Raw genomic sequence first — 13,739 nt, 5'->3', positions numbered from 1 at the left:
GCATTCTTTAGGTCTGTGAAAAAAAAAAATTGGATTATATCTGGATTTTCATGGACTGACACGATGCAGCCACTATCACTACTGACAAGGTTATATTAATCTTTTTTTTTGTGTGAAAAGAAATACAGAAAACTATTATTTTTCTCTTATTTTTTACCTCAAAAAGAGAGGAAAAAAAACATGAAGTGAACAAAGCCTCCCTGAGCTTCTAGGCAGCAACTGAGGGACGAAAACTGAGGAGACAAATTTGATCTCGGACGTGTTTCCCCAACTCCACCCTGTGAGGTAAAAATGTCTCGTCACGGGGCAGAGAGAGGCGCGCATATCGCGATAACACACAGCCAGGACTGTTCCTCCATCTGCGCGGACGTCGCCCTGCACTGAGCATATCTGCCCGCCGCCGCCATCTTTCTCTGTAGCCCTCACGGTAGCTGCGAAAATGAGGGACACCATTAAGATTTTCGTCGGTAATGTGGACGACCGGACCACGCAGGAGGAGCTGACCGAGCTCTTCCAGAAGTACGGCATGGTGGTGAGCTGCGCCGTCATGAAGCAATACGCCTTCATTCACATGCGGGCGTCGGACAGCGCCACGAAGGCGATCGAAGAGCTGAACGGCCGCGAGGTCCACGGCAAGAAACTGGTGGTCGAGCTGTCGAAGCCCCGACCCCAGAACACCTGGAAGATATTCGTAGGCAATGTCGGCAGCAACTGCGATGCCTCCGAACTCCGAGCTTTGTTCGAAACGTATGGGAATGTGGTAGAGTGCGATGTGGTGAAAGGTAATGATGGCGGCCGGAGGAGGAAGGAAGGCTGTGTGTGAGGAAAGGAAAATGGCCGCCCGCGCGCTGGGTGACACAAGATGGCGGCCGCTTGTCTGACTGGATCCGTTCGTCGTGTTTGTAGTCGCCTTCTCCCCGCGTTTCTGTGTTGCTGCGTCTATTTAACCCCCTTCTAGTGTGGCCCGTGCCCAGAAGGAGATGGCTGAGGGACCCACAAGCCGCAGTGTTGGATCACCGTGTGCCTCGATCGACAGATCAGTCTATCGTTTAGTCGTCAAGACGCGCGTAACGTCCTCCTGTGAGAAACTGATGTTTCCACGTTGTGTAATGCGTCTGAATCAAACGATCGCCATTAGTGCATTAGTTTCTGGAGATGCGTGTAACGTCATCCTGTGCAGGAGGGTGTATTTCGACGTCATGTGATGCGTCCTTATCGCCATTAATCCAGTTAGCGCTTTGTGTGGGGACATCGCGGGCTGTCGGCGCAGTCACCTCTGCGATGTGGGAAGCTGCGCCGTTAATTTCCCCATTCACGTCGATCAGCGCAGTTTCTGTGTAAGGCCGGGGTCACACTTCCGAGTGAAATGCGAGAAACTCGCGCCTCAATACCCGGCACACGGGACCAGAAGGTGCGGCTGCGTGTCTTTCTATGCAGCTGAACGATCCGGGTATTGAGGCGCGAATTTCTCGCATGTGTGACCCCGGCCTTACGCAGCCTTAATCCCTGTGAGGAGTGATGGATCTGGGGTTTCCCCTAAAAAAAAAAAATGTTCCCGACTAGTGCGGGGCGAGTAGTAGCCCGACGGTGTAGGTTTAGCATTGCCGAAGGCCGGCTATACACATCAGCAGTAAGGCAATGAAGCTTCATTTTTGTTGTAATAACCCCTTTTCTTTCAGGGTAAGTTCATACTAAACATTATTTCAGAGTTTGTTTTTTTAATCAGGGCTGTGGAGTCGGTAAGCCAAACCTGCGACTCCCGACTCCTCAATTTCCCTTACACCGACTCCACGACTCCCACACATATTGCTTATATTTAAGTGAAAAATTTATTGTAGTACAATGTGAACCTCAGACATTAAATCATTTTTATGATCCAATAATCAAGATGTTTAGATAGAACAGAATATATATTGGTGTACTACCCGGTTTTCATTCTTTTTGGTACAGATACGATATGGATAGACAGATATGGATAAATGGATATATAGATAGAGCAGATTTCTAATCTGCTTTTGCTATTGAAAACATTATCTATGAGCTCAAAAACCTTTCAGGTGATGCAGTTTTTTAAAAAGATGATCAGCTTTTGCAGCTGAAAAACGTATCCTCAAAAAACACAGGAAAAACGTTGTGTGTGAATGTAGCCTTAGATCAGGAATATAACAGCCATTTATAGGACATTTCATAACTTTCCCAAACTCCTATGAAAAAATATTCAGCACATCCTGCATTGAATTACTGTACCCAATTTATTATATATTTTAGGAGTCGGTCCATTTTATACCGACACCGACTCCGACTCCACAGCCCTGTTTTTAATGCAAATTTTTACCTGTGTATTTCAGTACCCAGCCATGTCCGAGATTCAGAAATCTCATGCGCACACATTGGTTTTCTTGTCATCAGTATTTTGCATGTTGTTGTTTTGTTTTTTTGGCACAACAGAGCATGTCATGTCTTCCATGGCGTTTTAGCGTTTTTTCACCCATCACATCAATGGGTGCTGAAAATCTGCAACAAAAATGCAGGTATCAAGTTTTGCTGTTTTTTTTTTTTTTTTTGCACTAAACTTCATCAGGATGCACAAAAGACAAAGCTAGTATACAAAAAAGAAGCAAAATCTTTTTCTTTTTTTTTTTTTTCTTTCCCCTCTGCAGCTTCTTTCCTGCCAAGAGATCAGGTTTTGCTGCAGAAAAAAAAGCTGAAAAACTACTAGTATGAACTTAGCCTTAGAGAAGTTTGCTATTCTTGAAGTTTTTTGTTTTTTTTTTATTGGACAGATTTCATAGTGATCCATTTAAAGGGAATCTGTCACCCCCCCCCCCCCCCCCCGGACGTATATGACCTATTAAAGGGAATCTGTCACCTCATTTTTGGCCTATAAGATGCGCCCACCGCCATCAGGGGCTTATCTACAGCATTCTGTAATGCTGTAGATAAGCCCCCGATGTAACCTGAAAGATAAGAAAAACGAGTTAGATTATACTCACCCGGGGATCCGGTCTGGTCCGATGGGTGTTGCGGTCCGGCGCCTCCCATCTTCTAGAGACGATGTCCTCCTTCTTACTTCTGTCGCGGCTCCTGCACAGGGGTAATTCTCTGCCCTGTTGAGGTGCAGTGCGCAGGTGCCGGACCTCTGACCTTTCCTAGCGCTTGCGCACTGCAGTACTCTGCCCTCAATAGGGCAGATATAGCACGCCTGCGCAGGAGGCGCGACAGAAGTAAGGAAGAGGACGTCATCGCTAGAAAATGGGAGGCGCCGGACCGCGACACGCACCTGACCTCGCCCCACCATCACCGGTGAGTATAATCTAACTCCTTTTTCTTAACTTTCAGGTTACATGGGGGGGGGGCTTATCTACAGCATTACAGAATTTTCTAGGTAATCATTCAGTGCCCAAATATTTTTTTATTAGAAGGCACGCATGCAAGGTCTTGGCCTCTACAATTGCCTCGATAATTGCCTTCCCGGTGTGCGACTGGCTGCGTCTCAGATGTTGGCCTCATGGCGCAAGGTGGTGGCACATTTTATTGGTTTTCTCATCTCATATATTCACGGCATGGCTGCAGGATATGCTATAAATGACTTATAGGCGCAGGTCACAGAAGTGTGAGCAGCAGCCACGTTATCGCGAGTCGTTGGGAATGGATAGTTGGTGTGCAGCTTTCTATTCATTTAGGAATTCTGCTGAAAAATTGCATCGTGATGCGAGATCGTTGAAGTTCGCATTTCCTGTGGATACATTGTAAATATCTGAGAAGGGATAACCCTTATGAAGATAACCTGCCTAACAACTTTTACTGACAGCTTCAAAACTGTTTATTCGACAGTGTAGCACTTTAAAAGACAATTATGAGAAATCACAATTAGTAGGCTTATGTAAATGAGGCTGGAAGTGCAGTGGGGTGTGATGACGCACTTCTACGTCTCGTCTCCGTATTCCTCACTTAGTGCCGCCCTCTGGATGACAGGTTGTTGGATCTATTACATCATGTCTATGTGCAGGAAATGTTCAGTTTGATCTTCTCATTGTGTCTGTGAAGTATCTGCCACACCAATGTCCTTTCCGTCAACCAGAGGAGGATGGCACCAGGCGATGAATACTGAGGAGACGCGAGGCTCTGGGAATTCATGGACACGCCCCAGTGCTCTTTCAGCCTCATTAACATGTACCATAAAAAGGGGTCTCCCTGCCGGAAGAACAGTTTGGGGTCATAAAAGTATCAATTGGCTTCTATTTGTTATGTAAATTGTTGCTGACAGATTTGTTTTAAAGGGAATCTGTCACCGCTTTTTTGAGATATCATATAATGATATCATTCAATTGTGTGTCACATAAGGATTCTCTTAGTACTTTTGCTTCCCCCTGACCCCGCACCTTTCATGCATAAATACCTTTTATATATCGATCAGATGTATGTAAAGTGCCGCTGTCCGGTCCGCTGGGCGGGGCTTATTTACCTGCTCCCCCCTCCCTGTCTTGCTCTACACGAGAAGAAATGCGTAGAGCAAGACGGGGGGGGGGAGGAGCAGGTGAATAAGCCCCGCCCAGCGGACCGGACCGCGGCACTTTACATACATCTGATCGATATAAAAAAGGTATTTATGCATGAAAGGTGCGGGGTCAGGGGGAAGCAAAAGTACTAAGAAAATCCTTATGTGACACACAATTGCATGATATCATTATATGATATCTCAAAAAAGCGGTGACAGATTCCCTTTAAGAATAATATTTTTTGTTATTCAGCTCGCTCGTTCACTACCAAAATGAAAGTTACTCTAAGGACGCATTCAACAAACCGGAAGAGATATGAGGCAAAAGGATTAATGTGAAGGTGGCCACTATAGCTGGTAGACCTATCTGCAGTGACCATAGCTCTCATGACAGTCGCTCACATAGTTCTCAGATACCAGGATGCATGTCAGCCATTCTGAGGCCTTTAGTCACGAGTATGAAAGCAATGTCCAGAAAGTGCCATATAAGATGACCCTAAAAAAATGCAGTTTGTAGCATTTTTTAGTTTTCCTTATTGGCATATGGCCAATATCTGCCTACAGTATTAAGTAGCGAACTTGTGTCCACATTAGTTTTTAATTTGCTTTTTGATGGTTAGAAAAGCACACTGCGTTCGTGCGCTCAGCAATATACAATGGCTCAATGTTTGCATCCCACCAGTCTGCCGTTTGTGTTGGGTGTTCTCTGCATTCTCTAGCGCATGGCCCTACAGAAACAGGACATGATCTACTGAGTACAGTGACAGCCTAGACGCAATGAATCGTCTATTGTTGATTGTTCTGGGAACGTGTTTAATGCGATCTACCTGTCCAAGCTGGTTATTGTGTACTGTAAACCCGGCCTTGGTCTCTGCAAATGTGCATTGCTGGCTCTGTTGGATGCCTCCATTCTGATGGAAAGTATAGCTCTGTATATGGCGCTGATATTTCCACCAACACAGCTTATACCGCAATAGAACCCAATAGCCCCTATTTTAGGTCAGTGGGGTTTGTGAGTTTCCACCAGTGTGATGTGACAGATCTGGTTATGCAGATATAAGAGCAACTAGATTTAACGCTGTTTATCATACAGTTACACCTAACATTAACAGTCCGACTCCTTGGTTAATTTGGGGCTTGGAGATTTTTCATTATGGGTCGTTTCTCCAGTATTGTGCATTTTATTTCATTCTCTGAATGGCATTTGATCTATGGCCTATGACATACATTTGAAAATATTACGGTGTAGGTATGTAATAACTTCTGAAAGATGTATAACATATTTTTTTTCTCCTCTCCTTGTATGCTACTTCATCATCAGACTTTGCGTTCGTTCACATGGAAAAAGAAAGCGACGCTAGGGAAGCTATCGACAAGCTGAATGGCAGAGATTTAAGAGGCAAACGGATTAATGTGGAGATGTCCAGTAAGGCCAGTAAGCCTATGAGCGGTAACGGTAGCCCTTATAGTGGTCGCTCACGTAGGTCTCATGAATTCCGAGATGCACCACAGAGCCGCGCTGAGGCATATAACCGCAGGAGAGCAACAGAAGCGACTTACGCGTCCTATGCCCTGAAATCGCCATATGAGCGTTATGGTGGAGATTCTGAGCGATATGATGCTTACGACAGCAGATTGCGTCCACCTTCCCCGATGTACTACTCGCGAGACAGGAGTCCCATGCGGAGGTCGCCCACGAGAGCATACTATGAGGGAGCCCTGACCTCCACTGCACTTGCACAGAAGTATCGTACTCCAGCAACAGATTATGCTGCCTATTCATCCGCCTATGGGGTCCCGACAACTCCATCATTGTCGGCCGCCTATAGTAGTCAGACTTCGGCGTTGTCTTCTGCCTATGCTGCTCGTGCCGCTACTGCTGTGAATCAGACGGGATATGAGAGTCAGACTGCCGCTGCATATGGTGCAGACGCCGCTGCATATCATGCCCAGGCAGCTGCAGCTTATCGACAACAAGCTCTTGCCACAGGATACGCTGCACAAATTCCTGCAATGGCGTCGTCGTCGTCCTACACCCAGACTGCAGCCAACCCTTATGGATCTGTTCCCACCACTACTCCCTATGCGCCGGCTACTGCATATCGCCAGCAGCAAGGTACCACCTATGACCCCTCCCAAATCTCCGGCCTCGGGACACAGGCTGCTTATTCATCCCTTCAGGCTACCAATGATGCGCTCATGTATGAGCGCACCTGTCTTTCACCGCCACGAAGCGCTACCTCAGATAGCTTCAAGAAAACGGCAGATGCTTATAAAAGGTAAGTAAAATCAAGTAAGCTTGTCTGGGTTGAAATTACCATTACATAAGATCCAAAGAGGTGAATAAGGAATGTGTCCTTTTTGCCCTTAGGAATGGGCATTTTGTTTTCTTTTATAAAGCTAGTCCAAGAAAAAGTATTGCTAGGTTTAGAAGCTAGTTAGGAGCCTGCAATGACTCTCTATAGGCTGGATTCACACTAAACCTGGGAAAAGCTTTACTCATCACTTGCAGTGTAGTCAGGCTAGAAGTCCCCTTGGTAATATGAACAGTAATCTTTCCTCCCATTGCCCTACACCACTTACATAATTTCTCCAGTGACCACAGAAAGGCCCCCTTTTTTCGCCGTGTAGTCTATCCCCTTATAAAGCAAACTGGGTGTCCTACTTCTAACTTTTTAGATGTTAGACTCTTTCTTAAACCTCTCCCATGTCTTTTTTTCACACCTCCTGGTGTCCCGCTGCAGTGCGTTCTCTGGACAAGCTGCATACTGGATATTTATATTCTGCAGTATATTGTGTAAAAGTGAGGAAAGTTATAATTTCACTAGTGTATTGTTACTCTACTATAAATCAGTTAGGTCTGTAAGGTTAGCTCTTTCAGGAGTAAAGCAGTATTTTGCACCTCTCGGTGAATTGTTGTATTTTGGGACATTTTTTGGCTAGTATGTTTTAGGAAAACAAAAAGCAAAAAACACAAATATCCTGAACTAAAAAGTAAAAAATATACTGCAAATAATGCATAAAGGTAGTAATAATAATAAGGGTATTTAGTAAACATAATTTTGATCAAAATAATGTACAAGCCATCCCGCCACGTCACGGCAACCCTTGTGGGACAGTCCCTACTCTAGTATTTAAAACCTTTTCACTTGCCAAGTGACGTGAATGTGAATAAAGATCGAGCGGCTGAACCACTTGTAACAGCTTAGGCCAGACTGGATGGCTTTCCCAGCTCAGAAAAAGGGCGGTCACACCCATATATGCACTGAATGCACAATGAAATGAATAAAAAAACAAATCTGAACTGAGAAAGTAAGTTAATGTGTATGCACAATGTAAGTGCATATTAACACATGACCATTAACCAGAGAAAACAAAAAGCAAAAAACACAAATATCCTGAACTAAAAAGAAAAAATATACTGCAAATAATGCATAAAGGTAGTAATAATAAGGGTATTTAGTAAACATAATTTTGATCAAAATAATGTACAAGCCATCCCGCCACGTCACGGCAACCCTTGTGGGACAGTCCCTACTCTAGTATTTAAAACCTTTTCACTTGCCAAGTGATGTGAATGTGAATAAGGGTCGAGCGGCTGAACCACTTGTAACAGCTTAGGCCAGACTGGATGGCTTTCCCAGCTCAGAAAAAGGGCGGTCACACCCATATATGCACTGAATGTTTTTTTATTAGTATGTTTTAGGGTCTAGTGTTAAAGAGTTGTCCATTACTAAGACAAACCCCTTGTCATGCCACGCGCTTGTCCTCAATAAAAAAAAAAAAAAAGCTTATACCCACCTCCCGTGCTGGAGCTGTTACCACAGCTTTGTCACTCTCTCCCCAAGGTTCTTGTGCAGTTGTCACGTAACCCTGGTGCCCAGTCTGCGCTGGCGTCACTGTCCCCGATTTCAAACAATTTGCACATAAAGATGACATCCGAACTGCAGCTGATCTTGGGTGCCGGGGTCACGTGTCTCAACAAGCGCAATGGAGCCCTGGGAAGTGCAAGTGCCAACACCGTGGGAACAGCATGGGAGGTGAAAATAAGCTTTTTTTTATTTAAGCGGGCCCAAGCGTGGGTTATGACAAGGGGTTGTCCTAGTAATGTGTCACCTATTTAATTATTAGAGGAGGGAGAGTAAGTAATTGTGGCTGATGATGATGTCACCGATGAGGGCCAAAGTCTGAAAAGTTGTTCACTGTATGTTCGTTCTGTACTGTTGGGTAACAACTTCCTAGCTGTGACTAAACTGCTAATCGGTTAGGAAACAGCTGTGGCCTAAAGCCAGAAGTGGTTTGTCCCACTTCGCTTAATAGATCATGGAAAACCAAGAAAAAGGTGCTGTAACGAGGGAAACTCAATAGAACCTATACAGTTTATTTAGGTCTCATTAAAAAGCAAAGGTGAAAGAATCAAATAAGCGATAAAAAAAGTCAAAGTACACACAGACACATAAAAAGAAATGGGTGAGTAAAGAAAAAACAGCATGTATACATGTAAATATCTAAAAACAATTTGTAACATACAATGTATGGCTAAGGATTCGCTGATGAAAATGCATATATTGTCCATGCAAAGAACATTGATAAAAAAATGTTCTTGAATAAATACAGCGGAACCAAGATTAGTAATAGTAATGGTCACTATTAGTGATGAGCGAGTATACTCGTTGTTTGGGTGGTCTCGGGTATTTTGGCATGCTCAGATTTAGTTTTCGTTGCCTTAGCTATATGATTTGCGACTGCTAGACAGCTTGAATACATGTGTGGAATGCCTGTTTGTTAGGGAATTCCCTCATGTAATCATCCTGTCTGCAAGTTGCAAATCATGCAGCTGAGACGGCGAAAACTAAATCTCCGAGCACGCCCAAATACTTGGCGAGTACCCGAGCAACGAGTATACTCGCTCATCACTAGTCACTGTGTACCATAAAATCACCCTGATAACCAGCGAATTCAACTAATGTTGTAAGAAGTACACCAGCAGTGCAGCGGTTCACACACCAAGTGTGCGACTTGCGTTTGACTGATGTGTCTTCAGAGGCTTACCAACCATTTCTTTCATGTGTCTGTACTTTTGGCATATTTTATTGCTTATTTTATTTCATGTATGCTTTTAATGAGCGCTAAATAAAATGAATGTTTTATTGTTTCCCTGCTTAATACACTCTTTTTCTTGGTTTTCTAGCATCTATTCAGTGTAGCGTCGTTATAAGGCTGCACAATTTTTCAGATTTTAACTACTGAGCTTCAGCCGCAGTCTATTGGATAACTTTGTATTGTTCACAACTAGGTGCAGATATCACCTGATGATCACTATGTAAAACCCCCGCTACTGTCTGGTAGTAGTACTGTTTAACTGCATAATATAACTTTCTCGTTAATAGCTTTGGAGGACAGAGGGGCTCGATGTTTCTGATACAGTGCTCCAAATCCCCTTCACATATATAGGTAAATAACTGATTTATCGACCTTACTAATACTATTTAACCAGTAATTAAAGGGTCATTCACAAAAATACTTTGATCTCTGAGATTGGAATATCTGCCTCTATGGGAGACACTGGGAACAGCCAGTCTGTGCTATTCTCTTTCTAGAATTCTTCACTTTTATGTGAGTTTTAGAAATGGCATAGCCGGTGCCTGCCATGTTTCCGGATTCACCACCTCCTGTGAACAGCACATAGTGATTAGATATTTCTGTTTTAGGAAGTTGGAATACCCTTTTAACTTTATATAAATATTTTATTTTTGCATTATTCCTTAAGTTCTGACTTGGGGGTGGATGGGGGACGGTGGTGGGGTGATATTTACCGGATCTTACATTTTGTGAAGAGATGAAATATTTAATACACTGTGAAAAATGAGAGGTTCTGGCTTTCTGCATGCTTTCATTTTTGAGTTTTTAATACAGGGACCTACACACAAAAGTTATGGGTGAGGAGCATGGAAATAAATTGTTTCCTGAACTTTTCAGTTGCTTTTCATATTCAGCGAGGGATGCGAGAGCCAGGCTTTACATGTCACTGTGACAACATCAAGCTGGTGAAGGCACCATTAATTTATTAACAGTATGCAGTAAGCTCCCCCTAGTGCCAGCTGCAGGCCGACAGAATTATATTACGGATGTTGTCTTTGTATATGCTGGGAGTTTGGAGCTCTGTAGTAGAAAAAAATGAACTCTTCCACCTTACAAAAAAAAATATATAGGAACTAACCGCACCTAATTTTGAACCCATTTTATTTTGACACTAGGCAAGGAGAGGCTGATGTTTACATAAAAAATACCGTAACCCATAACATGGGTTTGTCAACTGCTGTGCCAGACTAGAAGCTAAACACTCCTCTGTTACTGGAGGACTCTTAATGATAATTAGCAGCAGTGTAAGCACATACGGTTTACACTATCTTCAATGAAAACACCAGTCTCCAGAGACAATCAAAGGAGACCTCCAGTTTACTGTGCCACACACTTTATAAGAGGCATTGATACAGAGATTTTTGTAGATCTTCTAATAATTTGTCTTCTGGATGCTGTACTTTGTCCTAGTCTCAATGCCACATGTAGTAACATCAGGAACTGAAGCAACACTGAAAATACAACGTTCACACATTCAGTATTTGTAAGCCAAAACTATGGGTGGAACAATTGTAGGAAAAGTATAAGGCTATGTGCACATACTGCGCAGGTAAAATTACCTGCGGTTTGACACCTGGACAATGGAATAGGTGGCAAACCGCAGCAGAAAGAATTGCCATGTCAATTCTTTCTACGGATTCAAAACCGCAGCTTTTCCGCAGTTCAAAATCCGCAGCATGTGCACAGCGGAATGTAAATCACGTAGACTTACATTGTACTGTACATTGTCTGCAGAACTGCTGCGGATCCGCAGAGGCCAAATCCGCAGCAGAATCCGCAGCGTGGGCACATAGCCTAAGGGTGTGTGCACACGTTGCGGATTGCTGTGCGGTATTTCCTCTTGGCAGAATCCGCTGGTCAAAATCCACGCATTTTACATGCGGAATTGGCCTGCGTTTTTACACCTGCGGATTCGTATAATGAAATGGGTGTAAAAACACTGCGGAATCCGCACAAAGAATTGACACAGCAATTTTTTTTCTCCATAAAATAACATTGTACTGTAAATCACTTGCGGATCCACAGCAAATCCGCAACGTGTGCACATACCCTAATAGAAACACGTCACCACTAATGCACTTTTCACCCAATCCTGGTGTTTGCTTACAAACACTTATTTAAAATACTGAACGTTTGAATGTGGCCTCTACTTATTTTCTTGTTATCTAGTTGCTACTTGTGTGGTTTACTCTGCATTTTTTTTTTGTAGTAGTAGTATTTAAAAAAAAAACTCCTTTTGTGTTTCGACCGCAGGATCGCCCCTGACCGCCGTTATTCTGAACTATCTGATTATCGCCGTTTAGCACAGAAGCCACAGGATTCCTCCCGCCAATCGCCGCCCAAGGCTCAAATGGATTTTCGCCACACCGCCGAAACACAATCTGACTATACTGAATATGCTGCTTATAATGATTATCTAAGAGCAGCACAGGCACCCAACTTTCCATGACACATGTAACGGCATGTCTGACAAGTGTTTTTAGAATATAGGGTGACTGGTAAAATGGATGTCCTTAAAGTGTACGGCGTATTGTAACAGAAAAGTCACTATTGGCATTCGTTCAGGTTTCAAGTGATCTAATTGGTTGGGATAGGCACTGACACGTTGTATTACAGCCTTTTCACTTTTTCTTGCTTTGTGTACATATCGTCTGCAATCCAAAAATCCTTGTTTCATAATAAACTCGGTATTGATGTGGCATTAAGGCTTTCTTGATGTTTTATCTTTTACAAGAGGGAGACACATTATCTCACTTTATTTTCACATGTCAGATATAGGGGGCTTGGATGTTTTTGTTACTTCACAATTATATATTCTAAGCTTGTGCCTGATAATTGACATGGTGTAAAGGAGGGAAAGGTTTGCAATGAAACTGGTAAAAACTGCATACAAATGTGCACTGCTCCCCAGTAATATGAAATGTTTTGATCAAAAGAAAATAGTGTTTAAGCCACATATTTGATTTCTTTTTCTTTTTTTTAACTTTTCTCTTTGTGACGCGAGACAAAGCCAATTTCTACAGCTCTGGTAAAAATTAAGAGACCACCACATCAAACCTTGTCACGGGCTGCCCATTCTCCAGACCTGAACCCCATTGAAAACCTGTGGAATGTATTCAAGAGGATGATGGATAGTCACAAGTCATCACACAAATGGCTTACATTTTTGTGCCAGAAGCAGTGTGACAGACTAATGGAAAGCAGCCAAGACACATGAAAGCTGTGATTAAAAATCATGGTTATTCCACAAAATATTGATTTCTGAACTCTTCCTGGGTTAAAACATTAGTATTGTTGTTTCTAAATTATTATGAACTTGTTTTCTTAGCATTATTTGAGGTCTGAAAGCACTGTTTTTATAATTTTGACCATTTTTCTTTGTCAGAAATAATACAAAATTTATTGCTTGGAAATTTGGTGACATGTCAGAAGTTTATAGACTAAAAGAACAATTTACATTTCACTCAAAAATATACCTATAAAGAGAAAAATCAGACAAACTGAACATTTGAAAGCGGTTTCTTAATTTTTGCCATAGCTGTATGTAACCAAGAAGTTGTTGAAACCTTGAGACCAAACGGCTGCCTGCTACAATAGGAGCCAAATTTTTATTATCTGCGTTGGGTACAAACTTAGCATTTTTTTATGTTAATGCTTTGTATTGCGATCCATACATAGTTTTAGTGCAAACTGTATTTTCCATGCAAGACTTACTGGTCATTTTTCGATGTATATTTTATTTTGAAGCTCTCCTGTTGTATTTTTCCTAAACAAATGCAATTAAACTTTCCATGATTGATTTTTAATTTTTCTAGAATTATTTATTAACAACATTCATTCTTTCCTCTTCAGACCACAGCCACTTTGCCTAAAGGTTAAGCTAGCCTGGTAATATGTAAACAACTGATGAAGTCGTGTAGAATATACATATTTTATGGTCACTGAACCTCTTCACTTGATTATCTTTTGTGTTTTGCATGTTCTGTAAAGTGTACTCTCCTTTTTATACTGCTCAAGATCTGCTACCTACTGGGATGATAGTTTTATATACTTCCAAATAAGTTAAAGGATCATAAATAATCGGCAATGGAAGCTGAAC

General features: G+C 42.5%; 1 protein-coding gene across 4 annotated transcripts; it reads left to right on the top strand.

The window, feature by feature from the left end:
* Nucleotides 1–306: 306 nt before the first annotated feature.
* Nucleotides 307–13,446, top strand: LOC141092387 (RNA-binding protein 14-like). 4 transcript variants are annotated; one of them, XM_073578501.1, is made up of 4 exons: nucleotides 312–782; nucleotides 5,820–6,777; nucleotides 9,889–9,952; nucleotides 11,894–12,099. In XM_073578501.1, the coding sequence occupies exons 1-3, from the start codon at nucleotides 440–442 to the stop codon at nucleotides 9,950–9,952; spliced, it is 1,365 nt and encodes a 454-aa protein (XP_073434602.1). In that variant the 5' UTR covers nucleotides 312–439; the 3' UTR covers nucleotides 11,894–12,099. The 4 variants fall into 4 exon arrangements, with proteins under 4 accessions (XP_073434604.1, XP_073434602.1, XP_073434601.1 ...); XM_073578500.1 differs by lacking the exon at nucleotides 9,889–9,952 and having other exon boundaries at nucleotides 11,894–13,446; XM_073578502.1 differs by lacking the exons at nucleotides 312–782; nucleotides 9,889–9,952 and adding an exon at nucleotides 803–1,080 and having other exon boundaries at nucleotides 11,894–13,446.
* Nucleotides 13,447–13,739: the final 293 nt, after the last annotated feature.

The sequence above is a fragment of the Dendrobates tinctorius genome, unplaced genomic scaffold (genome assembly GCF_039654945.1).
Source record: "Dendrobates tinctorius isolate UK_male_01 unplaced genomic scaffold, ASM3965494v1 ptg000059l, whole genome shotgun sequence".
In the NCBI taxonomy this organism is placed as follows: domain Eukaryota; kingdom Metazoa; phylum Chordata; class Amphibia; order Anura; family Dendrobatidae; genus Dendrobates; species Dendrobates tinctorius.
Note: the sequence above shows the minus strand (reverse complement) of the source record. Positions and strands in the feature narration are given on the sequence as shown.